General features: G+C 39.0%; 1 protein-coding gene and 1 pseudogene across 1 annotated transcript in view; one reads left to right on the top strand and one right to left on the bottom strand.

Annotated features, from left to right (window-relative positions):
• The window catches only part of NUP62CL (nucleoporin 62 C-terminal like), a 42,320-nt gene extending 22,997 nt beyond the window's left edge, over nucleotides 1-19,323 (bottom strand). Inside the window, exons 1-5 of the mRNA XM_023756897.1 lie at nucleotides 19,241-19,323; nucleotides 11,032-11,182; nucleotides 2,711-2,849; nucleotides 2,399-2,448; nucleotides 2,125-2,259 (exon numbers count right to left, since the gene is read on the bottom strand). Of these exons, the coding sequence (XP_023612665.1) occupies nucleotides 2,125-2,259; nucleotides 2,399-2,448; nucleotides 2,711-2,849; nucleotides 11,032-11,182; nucleotides 19,241-19,295 (530 nt within the window). The 5' untranslated portion in view covers nucleotides 19,296-19,323. The remainder of the gene's footprint in view (nucleotides 1-2,124; nucleotides 2,260-2,398; nucleotides 2,449-2,710; nucleotides 2,850-11,031; nucleotides 11,183-19,240) is intronic.
• On the top strand, nucleotides 9,420-9,564 carry LOC111827270 (annotated as a pseudogene).
• Nucleotides 19,324-20,169: the final 846 nt, after the last annotated feature.

Here is a 20,169-nt window from a genome sequence, read left to right as displayed (position 1 = left end):
CAGACATCCCTCTGGCAGCCCAGGAGCCCTTGAGGAATGTCTGAATGACAGCATGAGGAGCGGACCTAAGCTGCAATCGGACATCTTAGCACTGCCACCAAGACGGGAGAGGCTCCCGCCACCGGAGCTGTACTCACAGCCATCAGCCCGGCTTGTGGCTGAGCAGAGCTCCCCATGTGGAAGCGCACTGACCACCAGGGGGCAGCTCCTGCATTGAGCATCTGCCCCCTGGTGGTCAGTGCATCTCATAGCAACCAGTCGGTTCCTGGTAGTTCTGCCTTTAGGGTCCATTTGCATATTACCCTTTTATTATATAGGATGCTCCATCATCCAACAAAAGATGTTTTGAGAAATAATACAATAATCAAAGGAAGATAAATTTGCTAAGTTCACAAAAAATTAATTAGTTGACTATTTTTAAGATTTCCATCCAAACTATTTACACACACACACACACACACACACACACACACACACAACTTAGTCAACATGTTTGAGAATGAAAGTGACCAGAGGGTTTTTCAACCTTAATGTTTATAAAGATTAAAAAATCAATTAGATTTATTGATAACTATGTACTGTCTTTCTGTCCCAAAGTACTTATATTTAATTGGTTGTCTAGATTGTTGAAGATTCTAGTACAGACTCTATCAAATTATAAATCTAACTACATAAAAGCAATTGGAAAACAAAACCACTAATGTTTCAATTATTTCTTCAAACTACAGTTAGGATCTCTTGGCCAAAAATATAACTCTATATGTTTCAAAGAAAAAATGACAGAATGGGTAGAATCACACGCCAACAAAAGATTCACAAAAACTGAAATACAAAAGCAGAAACAGAATAAGGGTCCATACAGATTAGCTGCACATTTAACGAACCTACAAAAATGTTAATTTAAAACTCTTAAAAATAAGCTTAGTCTTACCTCACTAATAAGCCATTGATAAAATAAGTCCAATTTAATCTCAATCTAGTTTACATAGAACATTCATACAAATTCTCCTAAGAACACTATATAATTTGGCTTAATTTTCTCTCAGTTCTAGAGGGATAAGTTACTGTGGGAACATTGGAAATATACCAATCGAAGGCATAGCCTGCACTGCACACAAATGAAATATATCCAGCCCAAGACAAATAAAATATATTCAGCCTAAGACATTGACAAAACCATTCAATTTTTAAAGTTATGCAGTTTGCCCCCAGATTAACAAATTGCCTTTAAAATAGCAAATACTTTATCACTGAAGTAATTGCATGAACATTAGTTTTAAGAGTCAATATAGATAACCAGAGGAAAGGGGGTGGGGGCGGAAAAGGGGTGGGGGATAAATGGTGATGGAAGGAGGGGGTGCACAGACAATACAATATACAGATGATTTATTATAGAATTATACACCTGAAACATATAATTTTATTAACCAACATCACCCCAATAAATTCAATTAAAAAGTAAAAAAAGGAAGTCAATATAAATAGCAGATCATAAATATCCTACAATACTATGACAACACAGCCATAAAATTTAAGAACAAAGTTGACAAATATAAAAACTTTACAGTGATCACATATAAGCTTGAAATTTTTAAATTTTGAGAATATGTTTATTAAAGTTGGGAACAGTGAAACAAGGAAGGGCTTAGGATAGAAGAAGCAACAGGAGAGAGACTAGGCAGGGCTTTGGCTCACTGGCAAGTCAGAGAAAAGGGGGCCTTGGAGATAGGTTCAGGGGGTTAGCCCAGCACAAGCTGCTGCTGCCCATTGCTCCCCTGATTGCAAGTCTCGTGGGGGGTTCTTTAGCATTTAGGAGATGCATGCCTGTGTAGGAAGAGGAGAGGGAAGGAAAAGACACAGGCATGCTTCCAGGAGGGAGAGCATGCACCAAGCTTGAAATGAGTAAGTCTATAAAATGCTGTAAAACAAAATTGTCAGAATGATTAATTTATTTTCAAGAATCCTAAACAGTCAATAACAACAACAACAAAATAGTCAAATAAGCTGATAAATGGCAACCACAAGAAGTTGTCCTACCAATTTTTATTCCTGACCTTTCAATTATTTTTCTCTTTTTAAGTAGCTGAGTTCTGCCCCATTCCCTATCTTTACTCAGTTACTTACATCCTCTCATGCTCCTCGTCTTCATACTTCTGATAAACAGAACTACTCTGGTCCTTCAAAGACTCCTCTAAAGGGATCCAGGGATCTTCTATTTCCTTCTGCTGCGACAGGAGAAAATCCGATTCATTTTTTAGCCTGGAAAAAAATTAGTCAACAGAAGGGCTGGTGAAAGGAATTTGGGAGTGACAAAGTATGTTGTAATCAACTACAATTAGGATAAAACACTAAAAAGATAGATCTTTAACCTGTCAACCTAGGGAATGTAAGATTCTACCTTTTTCTATCCAATTTTACTTTTTCCACTTCTCCATGTGAAACAGTAATCTATAAAGGAAAATAAGAATACAATAATGTAAGTATTTGAATTTATATTGTAATTTTAAAGCCGTATTAATTTTCTTTATATGCTTCAAATATGAAAGTGTTCCTAATTCAGGGCACTTACTATCTAAGAAAAATATTTTTAAGCTGATAACATATTGGAATAGAAAATGAACCACTAAACACAGGTCTATTCTCTTGTGTTCATCTGAAAATACTTGTCTAATGCAGGTAGATTAATGAGAATATCTTCTAACCTTTTCACCATTCTCAATGTATGTTCCCACGCATTGACCTGGGTGGTCTGATGAAGAGAGTGCTTCTCTTGATCCTCTAATTCAAGGTTCCATTTATTTATCAGATCGTCCAGCTGATGATATGTCATCACAGGAGTTATGATCGGACTAAAAAAAAAGAATGTAGTATGATCATACTTTTAAAAAGAATGATCTTAAATGGATAACATAGAGGACTTAGTGAAGAAAATAGTACATGAGAAATTTCTCAGACCTGCTCTCCCCAAAAAACCATAACTGGTAAAAGTTATTTTAAAAACAACTATTCAAAGTGTATGGAAATTGCCCTAACTGGTTTGGCTCAGTGGAGAGAGCGTCGGCCTGTGGACTGAAGGGTCCCAGGTTCGATTCCGGTCAAGGGCATGTACCTTGGTTGTGGGCACATCCCCAGTAGGAGGCATGCAGGAGGCAGCTGATCTATGTTTCTCTCTCATCGATGTTTCTAACTCTCTATCTCTCTCCCTTCCTCTCTGTAAAAAATTCAATAAAATATATTTAAACAAAAACAAAGTGTATGGAAATTATCCTAAGGAAATACAGTAAATACATATTTATTCCAAAAATCTACTAAATCTCATTAAAAATGGCTAAAGTCCTTCCACCTCAGCTCAGCATGATGATACATCCATTCTGCATCGGTGTAGCTAAAGAGATAGGACTCACTCAAGGTGATCCATTCCAGGTCTAAACAGTATTTTCAAAACTGAGTAGGCACCTGGTCTTCCATCCTTCACTAGGCAGAAAACCAAGCAACATTTCCATTCCCTTACCAGATGATATCAAAAAGGCTGAGCAGGTAGCCGATCTTTGATCCTCTGATGAGTGGAACCAGACTATGTTCTGATTTCTCTGCTGGGGCAAGTGTCACCAGGGTAGGTTGGAGAGATAATTACCAATTCCATGCCCAGCAGAGGCAGGCAATGTTCAATTTTCCTACCAGGCTACTGTCATCTCAGTACAGTGACAAACTGAACCAAAATCCCCACCCAGCAGCAACCAAGGCTCAATAAGGTAGAGTGAGACAGCATTAAGTACTGTTAGTCTTCAACCTTTGTCTTCAGTGTCAGTGGGACCCAGTGGGGATCTAACCTCTATATCCACCAGGCATCATTGAGACAGAAAGATAATGAAATTATGGGCTAGTAAGGACTCGAATTCCTACCACCCTTGATGTCAGTAAGGCTCACTGGAAAGCTTAACCTCCACACCCACTAGAAAAACCAAGACTCAATGAGGCAGGGCTAGTTAGCACTCTGTCCCCCTTCTCCCATAGCCTGTGTCAGTGAGGCCCAGTAGAGAGCTAAGCTTCCATATCAACCCAGCATCAATGAGACTGAATAAAGCAATATGAGGCAGAGCAGTTGACATTCTGCTTCCTCCTCCTCTTGTGTAGGTAAGGCTCAGTAGGAAGCTGAAATTCTGCCTCTATCCTGCAACAACTAAGCAGTATGAGTTAGTTATCCACTTTCCCTTATTCTGAGCACCTGAGGGCTGAGCTGGGAGCTAAGCTTATATTCCCACTTAGAGGCAATAAAGTGGTATGGCACACAAAGCCCCTCTTACATGGGGAAGTAGTCAGCAGGGCAGAGGTGGAGCTAAACATCTATCCAGGGGTCCTCAAACTTTTTAAACAGGGGGCCAGTTCACTGTCCCTCAGACCGTTGGAGGGCCGGACTATAGTTTAAAAAAAAACTATGAACAAATTCCTATGCACACTGCACATATCTTATTTTGAAGTAAAAAAACAAAACGGGAACAAATACAATATTTGTAGTTGCATGTGGCCCGCGGGCCGTAGTTTGAGGACCCCTGATACCATTCATCTGCATGGAGGCACTCTGAGTCAGTGATTCACTTTTGCTGGGATGGTATGAGCAGGGTATGATGGGAAGCTGAACATGCAAATGCACCCAACCCTTGCACTACACTTCAACAAAAGGACTGCCTGATGAAAAAAAGATTTAAATAGGACTCAGATTCTCCCAACATAACAGACAAAATGTCCAGAATAGAACTGAAAGTTACCTGTCATATCAAGAACCAGGAAAATCTCAACTCACAAGAGAAAAGACAATCTACCGATGCCAACATTGAGAGGTATCAGATATTGGAATTATCTAAAAAGAATTTTAGAGCAACCATCAAAAAAATGCTCTAACAGCAATTATAAATCCTCTGGAAACAAATGAAAAATCTCATCAAAGAAATAAAAGTTATGAAAAGTAACCAAATGGAAATTATAGAATTAAAAAATAAAATAACTGAAAAAGCTCACATGAAGTGTTTTACACTAGGGAGATGACAGAGAATAGAATCAGTGAGCTTGAAGCTAGGTCAACAGAATTTACAGAGCAGTAGAGAGAAAATAGGTACAAAAAGTGAAAATAAATCTCAAGGACTCTGGAGGACAGTAATAAAATAGGTGACATTCATAACATTAGAGGATGATACATTAGAGAGGAAAACAGAATGGAATTGAAAATGTTATCTGAAAAATAAAGGTTTAAAACTTCACAAATTTGGCAAAAGATATAAACTATTCAAGGAACTGAGCAAATCCCAAATAGACTAGTACACACAATATTTAATTTCTGAAGACAAAAGATAAAGAAAAACAATTTAAAAAGCAGATCTAAAAATACAATGAAGCAACAGCATCTAATTATCATTTATAGTTCACTTTTCCCAACAGCATAAAACACAACTTTCAGATGCACATGGAATATTCACTAAGAAAGACCATATCCTCATTCATAAAACAAACCTGAACAAATAGAAAAGAAATGAAATCATACAGAGTATGTTCTCCAAACATAATGGAATCAAACTAGAAATCAACCAAGAAAAATCTCCAAACACTTGGAAATTAAACAACACAATTCTAAATAATCTATGGGTCAAAGAGGAATTCATAAAAGAGATTTTGAAAGTACAGTTGACCCTTGAACAACTTTGGGGGTTAGGGACACCAACACCTCATGCAGTTAAAAATCTGTAAATAACTTTGTTCTTTTTCAATTATAGTTGATAGTTAATATTATTTTATATTAGTTTTGAGTGGAAAATCCATGTGTAAGTTTTGACACCCCAAAACTTAACTACTAATAGCCTACTGCTGACCCAAAGCCTAATCAATAACATAGTCGATTAACACATATCTTGTATATGTATTATATACTGTATTCTTACAATAAAGTAAGCTAGAGAAAAGAAAATGTTATTAAGAAAATCATAAAGACGAGAAAATACATTTACAGTTTTTATTTTTTAAAATCCGTATATAAGTGGACCCATGAAGTTCAAACCTAGATTGTTCAAGGGTCAACTATACATAGAATTGAATGAAAATGAAATAACAGCATAACTAGTCCAGCCAGTGTGGCTCAGTGGATGAACGCCGACCCATGAACCAGGAGGACATGGTTCCATTCCCAGTTAGGACACATACCCAAGTTGTGGGCTCAATCTCCAGTAGGGGACATGCAGGAGGCAGCCAATTTGATGATTCTCATCATTGATGTTTTTCTCTCTTTCTCTGCCTCTCCCTTCCTCTTTTTGAAATCAATAAAAACATATTTTTAAAAAAGAAAATACAAAAAAACTAAATATGTACACAGCTAATGCAGTATTGAGAAGAATATTTATAGTATTTAATGTTTACATTAGAAAAAAAGAAATATCACAAATCAATAATCAAAGTTCATACCTCAAACAACTAGAAAAAAAGAGAAAAATGAACCCAACATAGCAAAAAGAAAAGAAATAATAATGAGTAGATGTGAATAAAATTGAAAATAAAAACAATAGAGACTAGTCAATAAAACAAACTTATTTCTTTGGGAAAAGATCAATAAAATTGATATAAGAAAGGTACAAACCACCAATATCAGAGGTAAAATGGAAATATCCCTACAGATATTAAAAGGACAAAAAGGGAATAATGCAAACAAATTTACACTCATAAATTTGATAATGTAGAAGAAACAGATCTATTCCTTAAAAACCACACACTACTAAAATACATCAAAGATGAAACAGATAACCTAAATAGTCCTAGAACCACTATATAAATTGATTTGTAATTTAAAAGCTTCCAAAAATTAATATCCAGGCTTAGAGGTTTCATTGGAGAAATCTGCCAAACTTTAATGGATTAACACCGATTTTAAACAATTTCTTCTATAAACAGAAGAGAAAAGAATAGTTCCAGATCATTTTATGAAACCATTATTATCTGGATATCAAAATCAGAGATAGAATAAAAAAGATAGAAAACAAAACTTCAGAAATATCTCTCTCATGATTTTAGATACAACAGTCCTCAAACAAAATACTAGAAACTGAATCCAAAAATGTATAAAAAAATATATACCGAGTGGTATTTATTCCACATATGTATGGCTGGTTCAATATTTGAAAAACAATCAATGTGATTCACTATACTATCAAGCTAAGGAAGAAAAATCTTTTTTAAAATATACTTTTCTTGATTTCAGAGAGAGGAAAAGAGAGGGAGAGAGAGATAGAAACATCAATGATGTTGCCTCCTGCATGCCCCCTACTGGGAACGAGCCTGGAACCCAGGCCTGTGTCCTAGCCAGGACTTGAACCATGACCTACTGGTTGGTGGACCAATGCTCAACCACCGAGCTACACTGATAGGGCAAGAAGAAAAATCTTAAATGATCATATCAATTAAGGCAGAAAAGGCATTTAACACAAATATGTCGGTTGAGAATGGTGAAAAAGCAATTCAATGGAGGAAGATAGCCTTTGAACAAATGATGATGGAAAAATCAAACATCCCTAGATTAAAAAAAGAAGGAATCTCAATAAAACTCACACCTTATACCAAAATTAACTCAAAATAGATCATGACCTTAAATGTAAAATGTAAAAGTATAACTAGAGTTAGACAAAGAGTTATTATATTTCATATTAATAGAATAATCCATTAAAGGAAAATTTGGTAAATTTGACCTCATCAATTTAAAGTTTTTGACAAAACACCATGTTGAAAATATAAAAAGACAAGTTACAGAGTTAGAGAAAATATTTATAAACCACAGGAGACTGGCTTGTCCTCGGAAGCCTAGCATTTTTTGAGGGGAGAGCTACTGTAACTGGGAGCCAGGCTTCACCCCCACCCAGGGTGCCCTCAGACACCTGGGACTCTACAGACACCCCTGCCAGGGAACTGCTACCTCGGCTGTGGTCCCACGGTCAACGAGTCTCCAGCCACCCTGGGCGCAGGCTCCTGTGAGTTCTGAAGCATGCTCCCCTCTGACCAGCCCAATGCCTTAGCCCAGGGCACTGCAGCCACGCAAGCAGCAGACACATGAGCAGCCCAATCCTGTCCAAGGAGCAGCAGCCTCATGAGCAGCCTGCCCCAGGCCTAAGAGCAGAAACCTCACGTGGCCTGCCCCTGTCCAAGGAGCAGCAGCTGTCAGCTGTGTCAGTGGCCCACTCCCTCATCCGAGGAGCAGCAGCCACATGAGCAGCCTGCCCACGATTGAGGAGCAGCAGCCCCACGCAGCCCACCCCCATCCGAGGAGCAGCAGCTGTGCAGCCCACACCCTCCTCCTGTCTGAGGAGCAGTAGGTGTGCGAGAAACCTGCCCCCATCCAAGGAGCAGCAGCTGCACGAGCAGCCTGCCCCCATATGAGGAGCAGCAGCGGTGTGAGCAACCCATACCCATACAAGGAAGAGCATCGCTGCAAGCAGCCCGCTCCCATTCAAGGAGCAATAGCCGCCCCAGCAGCCTCCCCCAGTCCAAGGAGCAGCAGCCACACGAGCAGACCACCCACGTCTGAGGAGCGGCAGCCCTGCGCAGTCCACACTGGTCCGAGGAGCAGCAGACACACGCAGCCTGCACCTGTCCGATGAGCAGCAGCTGGGTGAGCGGACTGCCCCCATCCGAGGAGCAGCAGCCACACAAGCAGCCCATCTCCCATCTGAGGAGCAGCAGCTGCGCAAACAGCCTGCACCCGTACGACAAGCAGTAGCCCTGTAGGCAACCTGCTCCTGTCAAAAGAGCGGTATCCTCATGAGCAGCCTGCCCCATCTGAGGAACAGCAGCAGCATGCAGCCAGCCCCGATCCAAGGAGCTGCAGCCACATGAGCAGTCCGCGCCCATCCCAGGAGCAGAAGCCACGTGAACAGCCCGCTCCTGTCCAAGGAGCAGCAGCCACGCTCAGCCCACCCCTACCTGAAGAGCAGCAGCCTCATGATCAGCCCACCCCTGTCCAAGGAACAGCAGCTGGGCGAGCAGCCTCACCTATTAGCCAGAGGAGACACCGCTGCTGCGAACAGCACCCACCCAAGGAGCCGCTGCCAACTGAGGAGCAGCCACTACAGCGAACACTTGAGGGGCAACTGCAGCCCAAGGAACCATTGCCACCCAAGGAGCAGCCTCTGCACGACTCGACATATAGATCAGTTGGTGAGACCAAAAATGGGTAGACAAAAAAAAAAAAAAACCCAAAGGAAAGAAAAGGATGAATCGCCAGAAAAGCGGCTAAGTGAAACAGAGGCATGCAATATGTCAGAAAAAGAATTCAAAATAAGGGTCCTAGAGTGCATAAACCTGATGGAGGAAAAAATCAACAACTTATGCAAGAATCAAGAAGAAATGGATGAAAAAATCAACAACTTTTGTAAGAATCAAGAAGAAATGAAACCCCCTGGCAATGGGCAAGGAGACACCTGATTGGTGGTGTTGCTCTTATATCAGTCAGGGGCAAAGCAGATGTACAGTCCTTAGTTCATCCTAGCTTGATGCCTGTGTCGGTGGCCAGAGCTGTTTCATGCCTGAGGCACATAAAAAAAATAAAAAGAAGAAATGAAGAGTGATATAGCTGCAATAAAAAACACCATGGAAAATTTCAAAAGTAGACTAGGAGAAGCGGAGGACCGAATTAGCAAATTAGAAGACAGGGAAGCAAAACACCCAAACTGAACTGCAATTGGAGAAAAAATTAAAAGACAGGAGGAGAGTCTAAGGGAGCTATGGGACAACATGAAACGAAGCAACATACGAATAATAGGGGTGCCAGAACAACAGGAAGAGGAACGAGGCTTAGAAAACCTATTCGAAGAAATATTGTCCGAAAACTTCCCTGATGTGGGGAAGAAAAAAGTCACACAAGCACAGAGAGTCCCAAACAAGATGAACCCGAAAAGACCCACACCAAGACACATCATAATTACCATGGCAAATGTTCAGGACAAAGAGAGAATCTTAAAGGCTGCAAGAGAGAGATAGAAAGTTACATACAAGGGATCTCCCATTAGAATATCAAATGATTTCTCAACAGAAACACATCAGACCAGAAAAGAATGGAAGGAAATTTACAAAGTGATGCAAAGCAAGGGATTGAATCCAAGAATTCTCTATCCAACAAGGCTATCATTCAAAATTGAAGGGGAAATAAGAAGCTTCACAGACAAAATAAGGCTAAGGGAGTTTATCATTACCAAGCCAGCAATGCAAGAAATACTAAAGGGACTGGTGTAAACAGAAGAAATAAAAAGGTAAGAACGAACACAGGCACAAAAAATAAAAATGGCTACAAACAAGTACTTTTCAATAATAACTTTAAACGTAACAGGAGGGATCCTTGTGGTGATGGAACTGTTCTGTTATCTTGACTGTATCAATGTCAATATCCTACATATGATATTGTACTAGAGTTATTATTGGGGGAAACTGGGTACAAAGATACAGATTTTTTTTGTATTATTTCTTAGAGGTACATGTGTATCTACAATTATCTTAAAATAAAAAGTTAATAAAAAACAAGGACAATTAGAGAGGAATATGACATAGACTGTAAGAATACAGGTGTTGGAGTTTGACTGCTTGAATTTTAATCTTGGCTCAACCATTACCAAATGTGTGATCAGGAACAGATTGTAAAATCTCTATGTGCTCCAGTTTTCTCATCTATAAAATGGAAACAAAAATACTGCCTATCTCATAGGGTTACTGTGAGGATTAAATATGATATTTATAAAGCATTGTCAAATTACTAAACATATAGTAATTATACAATAAATGTTAGCTATTATTACTAATAGCAATAATTTTATTATAATGGCATTCCAGGACAAAAGTATCCTGTTAGTTGTTCAATTTCCTAAACTACAAAAATCCTTTCTCTAACATTTTCTTCAACTCTTGAGTCATTTACTTAATTTTCAAACACTATTCCAAAGCTGCACAAACAAATTATACCTGTACATGATAAATAAAATTAAACTCACACACATTTTCAAATAACAGGCTTACTTAACAGTCGAAGTTAAAGGTATAGAAGACAAACCGACTGGAATAGTGTACTTAATCCCAGTTGCTATCAGTGGTTTTCGACTGAAGGTAAATTCACTAGTGGTTGTGGTGGTGGTGGTAGTGGTGGTGGTGGTAGTTGTTGATGGTGTAGCTGGAAAATAAAATGTATAATGTCAGTAGGAAATGAGAAACTTTTATTTAGTCCTTGATGATTCAGGACAAAAACTATAATAGAAGCATATTTGTTGTTGTTGTTTTTTTTTTTTTTTTTTTTGCAAAACTCCCAAAGTCTTGAATCTTTTTAAAAATGTTTTCATTGATTTCAAAGAAAGAGGGAGCGGGAAAAACATCAATGTGAAAGAGAAATGAGAGAGAAATATCCACTGGCTGCCTCCTACAGGACCTCTACTATGGATCAAGCCTGCTCACTATTGGGGATCAAGCCTGCAACCCAGGCATCTTCCCTGACCAGGAATCGAACCTGCAACCCTTTTGGTGCATGGGAAGATGCCCAACCAGCTAAGCCACACCAGCCATGGCTATAGAAGCATTTTTGAAAAATGTGAATTAAACTCAAAGTTGTATGCACTTAAATTCAATATTGTAATATGAAGTGATATATGGCAGGCCAGGTATTTGGATTAATCTTCCCACTGAAAACTAAAACTCCTGGATAAATTCATAGAAAAAAAAATTTACAATCAACCATATCTATGACCATTAAAGAAATTGAATTAATCCTCAAAACTCTTCCCATAAAGAAAACTTCAGACCCAGATGACCTCACTAGTAAGTTCTACTAAATTTTCAAAGAAAGAAGACTTGCAATCGTACACAAACTCTCTGTACATCATCTATCTTTGCATACTTACATGAATACATCTGTGTAATTAATTTCTAGAAATGATATTGCTGAAGCAAATGGCCAGCATGCTCTAAATTTTAATATATCTTGGCATATTGCCCTATGAAAAAGATTTACCAATTTACATTCCTATCAATAGGAAGGGGTACTTATTGATACCCTTACATCATAGCCCATACAAGGCATACATCTTTGCCAATCTGATAGATAAAAGCTTCTCACAGTTTTGTCTACAGCACAGACCTCTCACCTATGTATCTTCTTCAATTGCATCTTTACTAGATTGCCCTGTCCAATGCAGATGAAATCCTCAGTATACATCATGACCTAACTCAAAATTTTCCTTCCCCCTGTTTATTGACCACTTATCATCTAATAATCGTTATCTCTTGGTTTCCAGAACTTCTATAACACTTTTGCTTTTTCCTAAACACTAAACACCTAAAGAACAATGCTCAGCCCACAGGTGTGGCTCCTTATGGGCTTGATTCCCAGTACAGGGTGTACAGGAAGCAGCTAATCGATGATGTTTCTCTCTCATTGATGTTTCTATCTCTCTACCTCTCTCCCTTCCTCTCTCTAAAAATCAATTAAAAACATATTTTAAAAAATAACAATTTTCAGAACACCGTGGCTGGGGAGACTGGAAATGTTTTCTTCCTTTTGGTTCTCTGTATTTTTCAAATGTTATAGTTAAATGCTGCTTCTATAACAAAAATATTTTAAAATATACTATAACATTAGCCTTGATTTCCCCATTAGCAATATTTTCAGGCTAACAGATGCACTAGATAATGCCAACATGGCCTGACTATTTTAAGGGAAACTGGCCTACTCTATTCCTGCTGAGGGCTCAAGCTCATATTTTATTCGATCAACTCTGTCCTTTGATCCTGGTTCACAGTTGACTGGGACAAGGATGAACATCTACGGTAAAGTACAGGAAGTCATCCTATGTGCTACCGGCAGCCTATGAGAAGGTGTGGCATAAAGAGATGTAGCCAAAAAGGGATAAGATGGGTCAGAATCTTATCTTCAAAAATTCAGAACTATGGAAACAACCAGACTATATGCAGAAATATGGAAATATTTCCAGAAATACAGCATGGAAAGCATTAGACTTTAGCAGAAATTTGGAAATATTTGCAAAAGTGTAGAAAGAATCAGTCCTACAAGTAGAGGGAGTTGAAAGGACTGTTAGAGGAAGAACATGAAGTAGAATTAAGGGGCCATGAACAAGTAAAAATTAAGAATAAACTAAAACAGTAAGGCAGAAAAAGTGGTAAGAAAACCAATGGGAAGTTATAAAAAAGAAGACAAAGGACAGTAACTGAATTATGTTCATGCAATATTAGATTCAGGAGGTCCCTAAGGCTGCCTTTAGAACACCTTGAAGTGCCACGATAATACCTGTATTAGATTTCCACAAGATTCCATTTCCCTTTTGGCCATAAGGATCCTTACAATAATTTCCCCCATTCTTCATGCTAGTCTTTGGGAGGATGGAATGAGTGCCACAGGGGAAGACCATGCCCAATCATAAAGGTTCCTTGTGATTACTATCCATCAAAAACACTGGAGACACTACAGATTGGATCCTGTGTGGCATTCTTTATAGCCATATGTCATCGTGTTCTTCATCTGAGAATAATAATCTTATATAAAAAAATCCTTCCCCAGAAATGCTGAAAAATTAATGACACTATTAAAGAGACCCTCCCTTTAATAATTAATTTATCCAAACACTGGGTAACTACCAAATTCAAACACAAGAACAATTAAGGAAAAATGAGTCTTGAACCTGAAACTATTATAATATGGTATATCAATTATATTGAAGTTAACAATTTTAAATAACAAAACAGAAAATGAAACATTATAAAGGAGCTTATCTTTACCCAAAGAAAAATTTTTTAAAAGTAATTTAGATTAATAAAAAAAAATTCAGTCTACACACAGACAAAAAAGGTAATCTATATTTATTGAGGTGATCACTTTGTAAGTTATATAAGTGTCTAATCACTATTGTACTGAAGCTAATATAATATTTTATGTCAACTATAATAGAAAAATAAAAACATTTAAAATAAAAAATATAAAAATTAAGAAATTTTCTATAGAAAAAAAAGTAATCTGCATTTCTTGACATGGACAGATATCCAAAGAGGAAAGGCAAATTCTAAGATTGTGTGTGTATTCCATCTTTGTAAAACAAGTACATTTAATGTATGTTTGTATGTGTTTGGAAAAAGGCTGGAAAGATAAAAACCAAACTGTTCTCTCTACATATATGTTTATATGCATGTGTATATGGTTTTTATAATTAAAAAAGTAACATGTAACATCCCTACCTTTAAAGAAACAGATACACAGGCCAATAAAACACCTTCTGGAGTTGTTAAATAATACCTTCAATAAATTAATACCTGTCAACTTCAATATAAATGAATCTTGAGTCATAAAAAATGGTATGATTATTTAAACACATTTATACAGTATCTTTGTTTCTTTTTTATGCTATCTTATGCAGGTATAAATTAGCTCTGGCATAAGACATAATATTTAAAGAAGCAATGGATTTGAGAATGAAGGTTCTATCACAGTCTGATTTTACAAACTACAACTTTGGTCTTAACTAAATATAGTCAGCTCTATATATCTGTGTAGTAAAAGGAAATCACAATTCTATAACTAACAAAATAATTGCATACCAAACTTGGATTTACATCTAAATGAATCTCATTCTGATGGCCTTAAAATCTACACTAATAAAAGACAAAGATGCTAATTGGCCATACCTTCTCTACGCCCTAAGCCACGCCCACCAGCCAATCAGAGCAACTATATGCAAATTAACCCAACCAAGATGGCGGCCTGCAGCCATGGAGCCAGAGCAAGCAGGAGGCTTGGTTGCCCGGGTGATGGAGGAAGCCAAGCTTCCTGCTGGCCCTGAGCTGGTTGTGGCCTCTGCTCATTGCAACAAAGTTTCAATTATAGAAGACAAATAAATCCCAGATACCTGCTTCCAGCCAGCCTCCACTGGGAGCTTGGGTGGCTGGGGGTTGTGGCCAGCCTGCAAACAGCCATCAGGCCCTCATCCAGGCTGGCCACACCCTCATGGGGTGAGGGTCCCCGCTGGGGGGCTTAGCCAGCCTGAAAACGGCCCTCAGCCCCTCACCCAGACTGACCAGGTACCCCAGCAGGACCCCCCACACTGAAGTGTTGGAGACCAGGTAAGCTGACATGGTCCTTGCACCTGAAGGGGCTAGCAAGGCTGGGACCTTTACCCACACAGTTTTCCCAGACTTGTTTGGATGGTGGTTATCAGTAGAATGAGAGCAACCTTTGTAGAATGAGAACAGCCTTTCATGGCTTACCAAGAAGCCATGAGATTTGCTGTACCGAGAACTTGTCCTTCTGCTCTGTCCTCCCTTAGAGATTAAGAGACACAAAGAATACATTCCTCTTGACAGACCTCCTATTCAGTGTGTTGTGTATAAAAAGCATTGTGTGGTTAATAAACTTGCTGCAGTTCCTCGATTGAGCTGTAGTCCTCCCAATCCTGCTTTCCTGTCTTTCTTTTTTTCTCAATTCCCACCTCCCTACCTCAGCCCGGCTCAACCTGTCAGGCTGGCCCTGACACTGAAGGGGCTGTGGCCAGCCTGAAAACGGCCCTCAGCCCCTCACCCAGGCTGGCCAGGCATCCCAGAGGGGACCCCCACCCTGAAGGGGCTGTGGCCAGCCTGCAAACAGCCACCAGCCCCTCACCCAGGCTGGCCAGGCACCCCAGTGGGGATCCCCACCCTGAAGGGGCTGCGGCCAGCCTGCAAACAGCCATCAGCTTCTCACCCAGGCTGGCCAGGCACCCCAGGAGGAACCCCTACCCTGAAGGGGCTGTGGCCAGTCTGCAAACAGCCATCAGCTCCTCACCCAGGCTGGCCAGGAACTCCTATATGATAAAAGGGTAATATGCAAACTGACCCTAACAGCAGAAAGACTGGGAATGACTGGTCACTATGACACACACTGACCACCAGAGGACAGATGCTCAATGCAGGAGCTGCCCCCTGGTGGTCAGTGCGCTCCCACAGGGGGAGCTCTGCTCAGCCACAAGCCAGGCTGATGGCTGCCAGTACAGCGGTGGTGGTGGGAGCCTCTCCCACCTCCTCAGCAGTGCTAAGGATGTCCGACTGCAGCTTAGGCCTGCTCCCGCTGGCAAGTGGACATCCCCCGAGGGCTCCCGGGCTGCCAGAGGGATGTCTGACTGCCAGCTTAGGCCCAATCCCCCCAGGGAACGGACCTAAGCCAGCAGGTGGTCATCCCCCGAGGCGTCCCAGACTGCAAGAGGGCACAGGCTGGGCTGAGGGACCCCCCACAAGTGCACAACTTTTTGTGCACCAGGCCTCTAGTCATTATATAAAATAGTGAAAACATCCTTTCAAAGATTCTACTATCCAATTTTCCTTTCTTGTCCCAGATCAACAACTGTGTATCTCACTCCATGCTGGGAATGAACATCATCACCTTCTCAGACTTAAGCAAATAATGAGAGTGATAACAAACTTCTCTTAAAACTTGCTGTTTATACCTAGGGTGAAGAATCATCCCAAATGGTTATACATTTTCAGACACAGACACCTGAAAGCTGCACTACAAGGCTGATTTGTGAGGTGAAGTATCTGAGCAAGTAAATACACTTGGGCAGAAGAAAAGGTGAGTAGGGGAAAGAAACAACTCAGGGTTGTTGGTGTGGAGTTGAGACATATCAGATGGGGAGATGGGTAAATACATAAGGTTAATTTGAATGAAATGGCAATAAAGAATGAGCTAATAGCAAAGGTACCAGTTTGCAGGTAGAAATTTGAGACTTAAATAGGTAGGGGGAGGGTCCTGGCAGAGTCACAAAAAACCTGCCAATTCATATTTCAATGACGCAACATGACTGAAAAATAGTTCTTTGTTCAGCATTTTATAAGAAAATCATGTGTTATATTTTCTGCAAATACAATAACTTGTAAAGTTCTCAGACACATCCTTTACAACTCTCATAGGTTGGCCAGTTAGTATAGTACACAGTACAAACTCAGTTAAGTGTTGGCTGTGCGAATTTATAATAGAGCGTGTACAATTCAGGGGTCCTCAAACTTTTTAAACAGGGGGCCAGTTCACTGTCCCTCAGACCATTGGAGGGCTGGACTATAGTTTAAAAAAAAACTAGTCGGCTGCTAAGCAACAGGCAGCGGCGGCAAAAACACCCGGCGGGCTGGATAAATGTTTTCGGCGGGCCGCATGTGGCCCGCGGGCCGTAGTTTGAGGACCCCTGGTGTACATATTTGTTTAGGAATAATTACTTTAAGGTTAAAAGGTATTAATTTTTAGTTTATGCCAGGTTTGAAGAAAGATTCATTTCATTCCTAAGCAAACTTTTTAAAGTAAAAACAAACAAGACTTCCTTAAAATGGAGTCTGATTTAAATGGTAGATTTAAGTAGTAACTGTCCCTTAACCACTCAGGTCACCATAACTATAAGGCAATGGGTAACCAAGTTTTCTTCAACCTACAACCTTATTAGCTCCTAAGTGGTAGAAACAAATTTAGGATAGGTCTAAAGAAACTCATTTTAGGAGAGGGCCAACTTCTATGCAGGTCAAAAATTAACTTTTAAAGAAAAAAACCTATCAATCACAATATATTGGGCCAATTTAAACACCATGATCAATAGTAAAAATTCCTAAGTCTTACTAGATGCTGCTCCACCCATTCCAGGGAATATTAATCCAAATCCCAAAGTTATACCACCAAATGTTTCAGCCAAAATTGTTGGGTCACGCACTGCAGAGAAGAACATAATATTACCTATTATACTTTTAATAAAAAAGTGAGAAATTTATATAGTCTTTTTCATCTGAAGAGACCTTTAGAAGCTTTTGGCTAAACTTCAAAAAACTATGGTCAATCCATTTATACGAAATATCCAAAAAAGGCAAATCTATGGATACAGAAAATAGATTAGCTGATGTCTGGGGATGAGCAATCTTTTTGGGGTGATACAAATGTTCTAAAACTGGATTATAGTGAGAATTACACAATCAATAAATATTAAAAACACTGAATTATACACTTAAATTAATTTTATATGTAGTTATACTTCATTAAAATTAAGTTTTAAAAAGTACAGTGGTCGAGATTTCATTTTGTAGGCAAAGGCACCAAAGGCAGAAAGGAGAAAAGCCTGTTAAAGGTAACAGGGAAAGTCTTTGATTGAAAATGGAATTCATTCAATAATTTTAACTCCCAACTTCAGATATGGTGATATTCAAGAAATCTATTGTTGTTGAGAGGGATATTGCTTACATATATCAAAAGCTTTCCAGAATCTCAGTCATGTCTCAAAATTGGAAGTCTACTTTGTAGAAAACACAACTCAAATGGTAAACAACAATTTTAACTAATGTTTATCTATGCCAGTTGCACAAGAGGGATGGTACGCCACTATTTTTCATGCTTGACGAGGCATCAGCAATTTCTGGCAAGTTTTATTCCTGGGAATGGTGACAATCTTGCTATAATAGGACTTCGGGGAAAACATATTACAGCTAGGACTACAATAACAAAAACTAATGATGAACATCATGGCCCTGGGAAGATGCCTCAAAAGCACAGTCAGCTTATTGACCTATAAAAAAGAATTGCCTGACATATATATTGAGTTCAATATTCTCAACATTTGCTATTACTCTATTAATGGATGATGTGGAGCAAAGATGTTGGGATTATGAGATAATTAATGTCTCACTTTTCAGCTCAAAGAGTCCAGATGTTACCTTCAAAAGGAGAGGCCATGAGATATCACACAGTGTCAATTAAAACCCAAAACCACAGCTGGTCCTTTTGTCATGTAACACTTCTGATAGGTAAAAAGTAAAGATCATAAACCTGGTCTATATAGAATACACTATAGCAAGGCTCCAACATTTATTTTCTTATGTTATCTTACTCACATGGATAATAAGGCTTCTTCCCTTTAGACATACTTGGCAATACGCCCAACTCTTCCTATTCACATTAGCTGCAAGAAGTTGTTTCTAGACATTATGATGTTAATGAATTATATGCTTAAATGATCACTTTAAGCTGTAATAATCATGTTAATATAAAATTCACAACTAATTTTAAATTCACAGCAATTCAGTTCTTTAAGAAAGCTACTATTAATATTAGCAGTTACAGATGGGGCCAAGTATAATGATAATTTATAAGATGCAGGGGATCCATATTTATATTAGAAAATTGAGTTAAGTGTCCTGATGCAAAACAATATTTTCTTTGTAACCAGTAACTTACATGAGAACCAAGTAGCAGCAGAAGTGGAAAAATTTGATATTGATGTATACAGCATGGTGCTCGAACTAGTAGTAGTGTCAACACTAGATGCTGGAGTCAAACCTTAAAAAACAAGTAAAAACCATACAAATATGTCACATTGAAAACTACAAGACATTGTTGAAGGAAACTGAAGAACACACAGAGAAATGAAAAGATATTTCATGTTTATGGATTGGAAGAATTAACATTGTCACAATGTCCATATTACCTAATGCAACCTATTGATGCAATGCAATCCCTATCAAAATCTCAATGGCATTTTTCACAGAAATAGAACCAAAAAATTCTCTAATTTGTATGGAATCACAAAAGACCCCAAATAGCCAAAGCAATCCTGAAAAAAAAAAACAACCCACAACAAAAACAACAAATAACAAAACCAGAAGTATCATACTCCCCAGTGTGGTATTCACAGAAAAACAGACACACAGACCAATGGAACAGAATTGAGAACCCAGAAATAAACCTACACATAAATAAGCAACTAATTTACAACAAAGGAGCCATGCATATGCAATGGAGAAAGAAAAGTCTCTTCAATAAATGGTGTTGGGAAAATTGGACAGCCAGATGCAAAAGAATGAAACCAGACCATTATCTTAGACTATACATAAAACATAATTTTTAAAATACATTATAACAAGATTCATTTATATGCAGAAATACAAATAAAAAGAAGGAAAACTGGCTACTCTGAAATGTAATGAATGTGACATAGTGAAAGCATGATTAAAAATATAGTTTGTGGGTCACAGGAGAACACTAACTGTGTGACCCAGAGCAACCAGGAGCCTGCTCCATTCCGAGCCCCAGGACTTGCTGCCAGGGTGGCCTCAGCAACCCAGCACAGGCCACAGGGAGCACTGACTTTGTGACCCACAGCAACT

The sequence above is a fragment of the Myotis lucifugus genome, unplaced genomic scaffold (assembly GCF_000147115.1).
Source record: "Myotis lucifugus unplaced genomic scaffold, Myoluc2.0 scaffold_2, whole genome shotgun sequence".
Classification (NCBI taxonomy): domain Eukaryota; kingdom Metazoa; phylum Chordata; class Mammalia; order Chiroptera; family Vespertilionidae; genus Myotis; species Myotis lucifugus.
The sequence above is the reverse complement of the archived record's forward strand: the minus strand, read 5'-3'. Positions and strand labels throughout refer to the sequence as shown.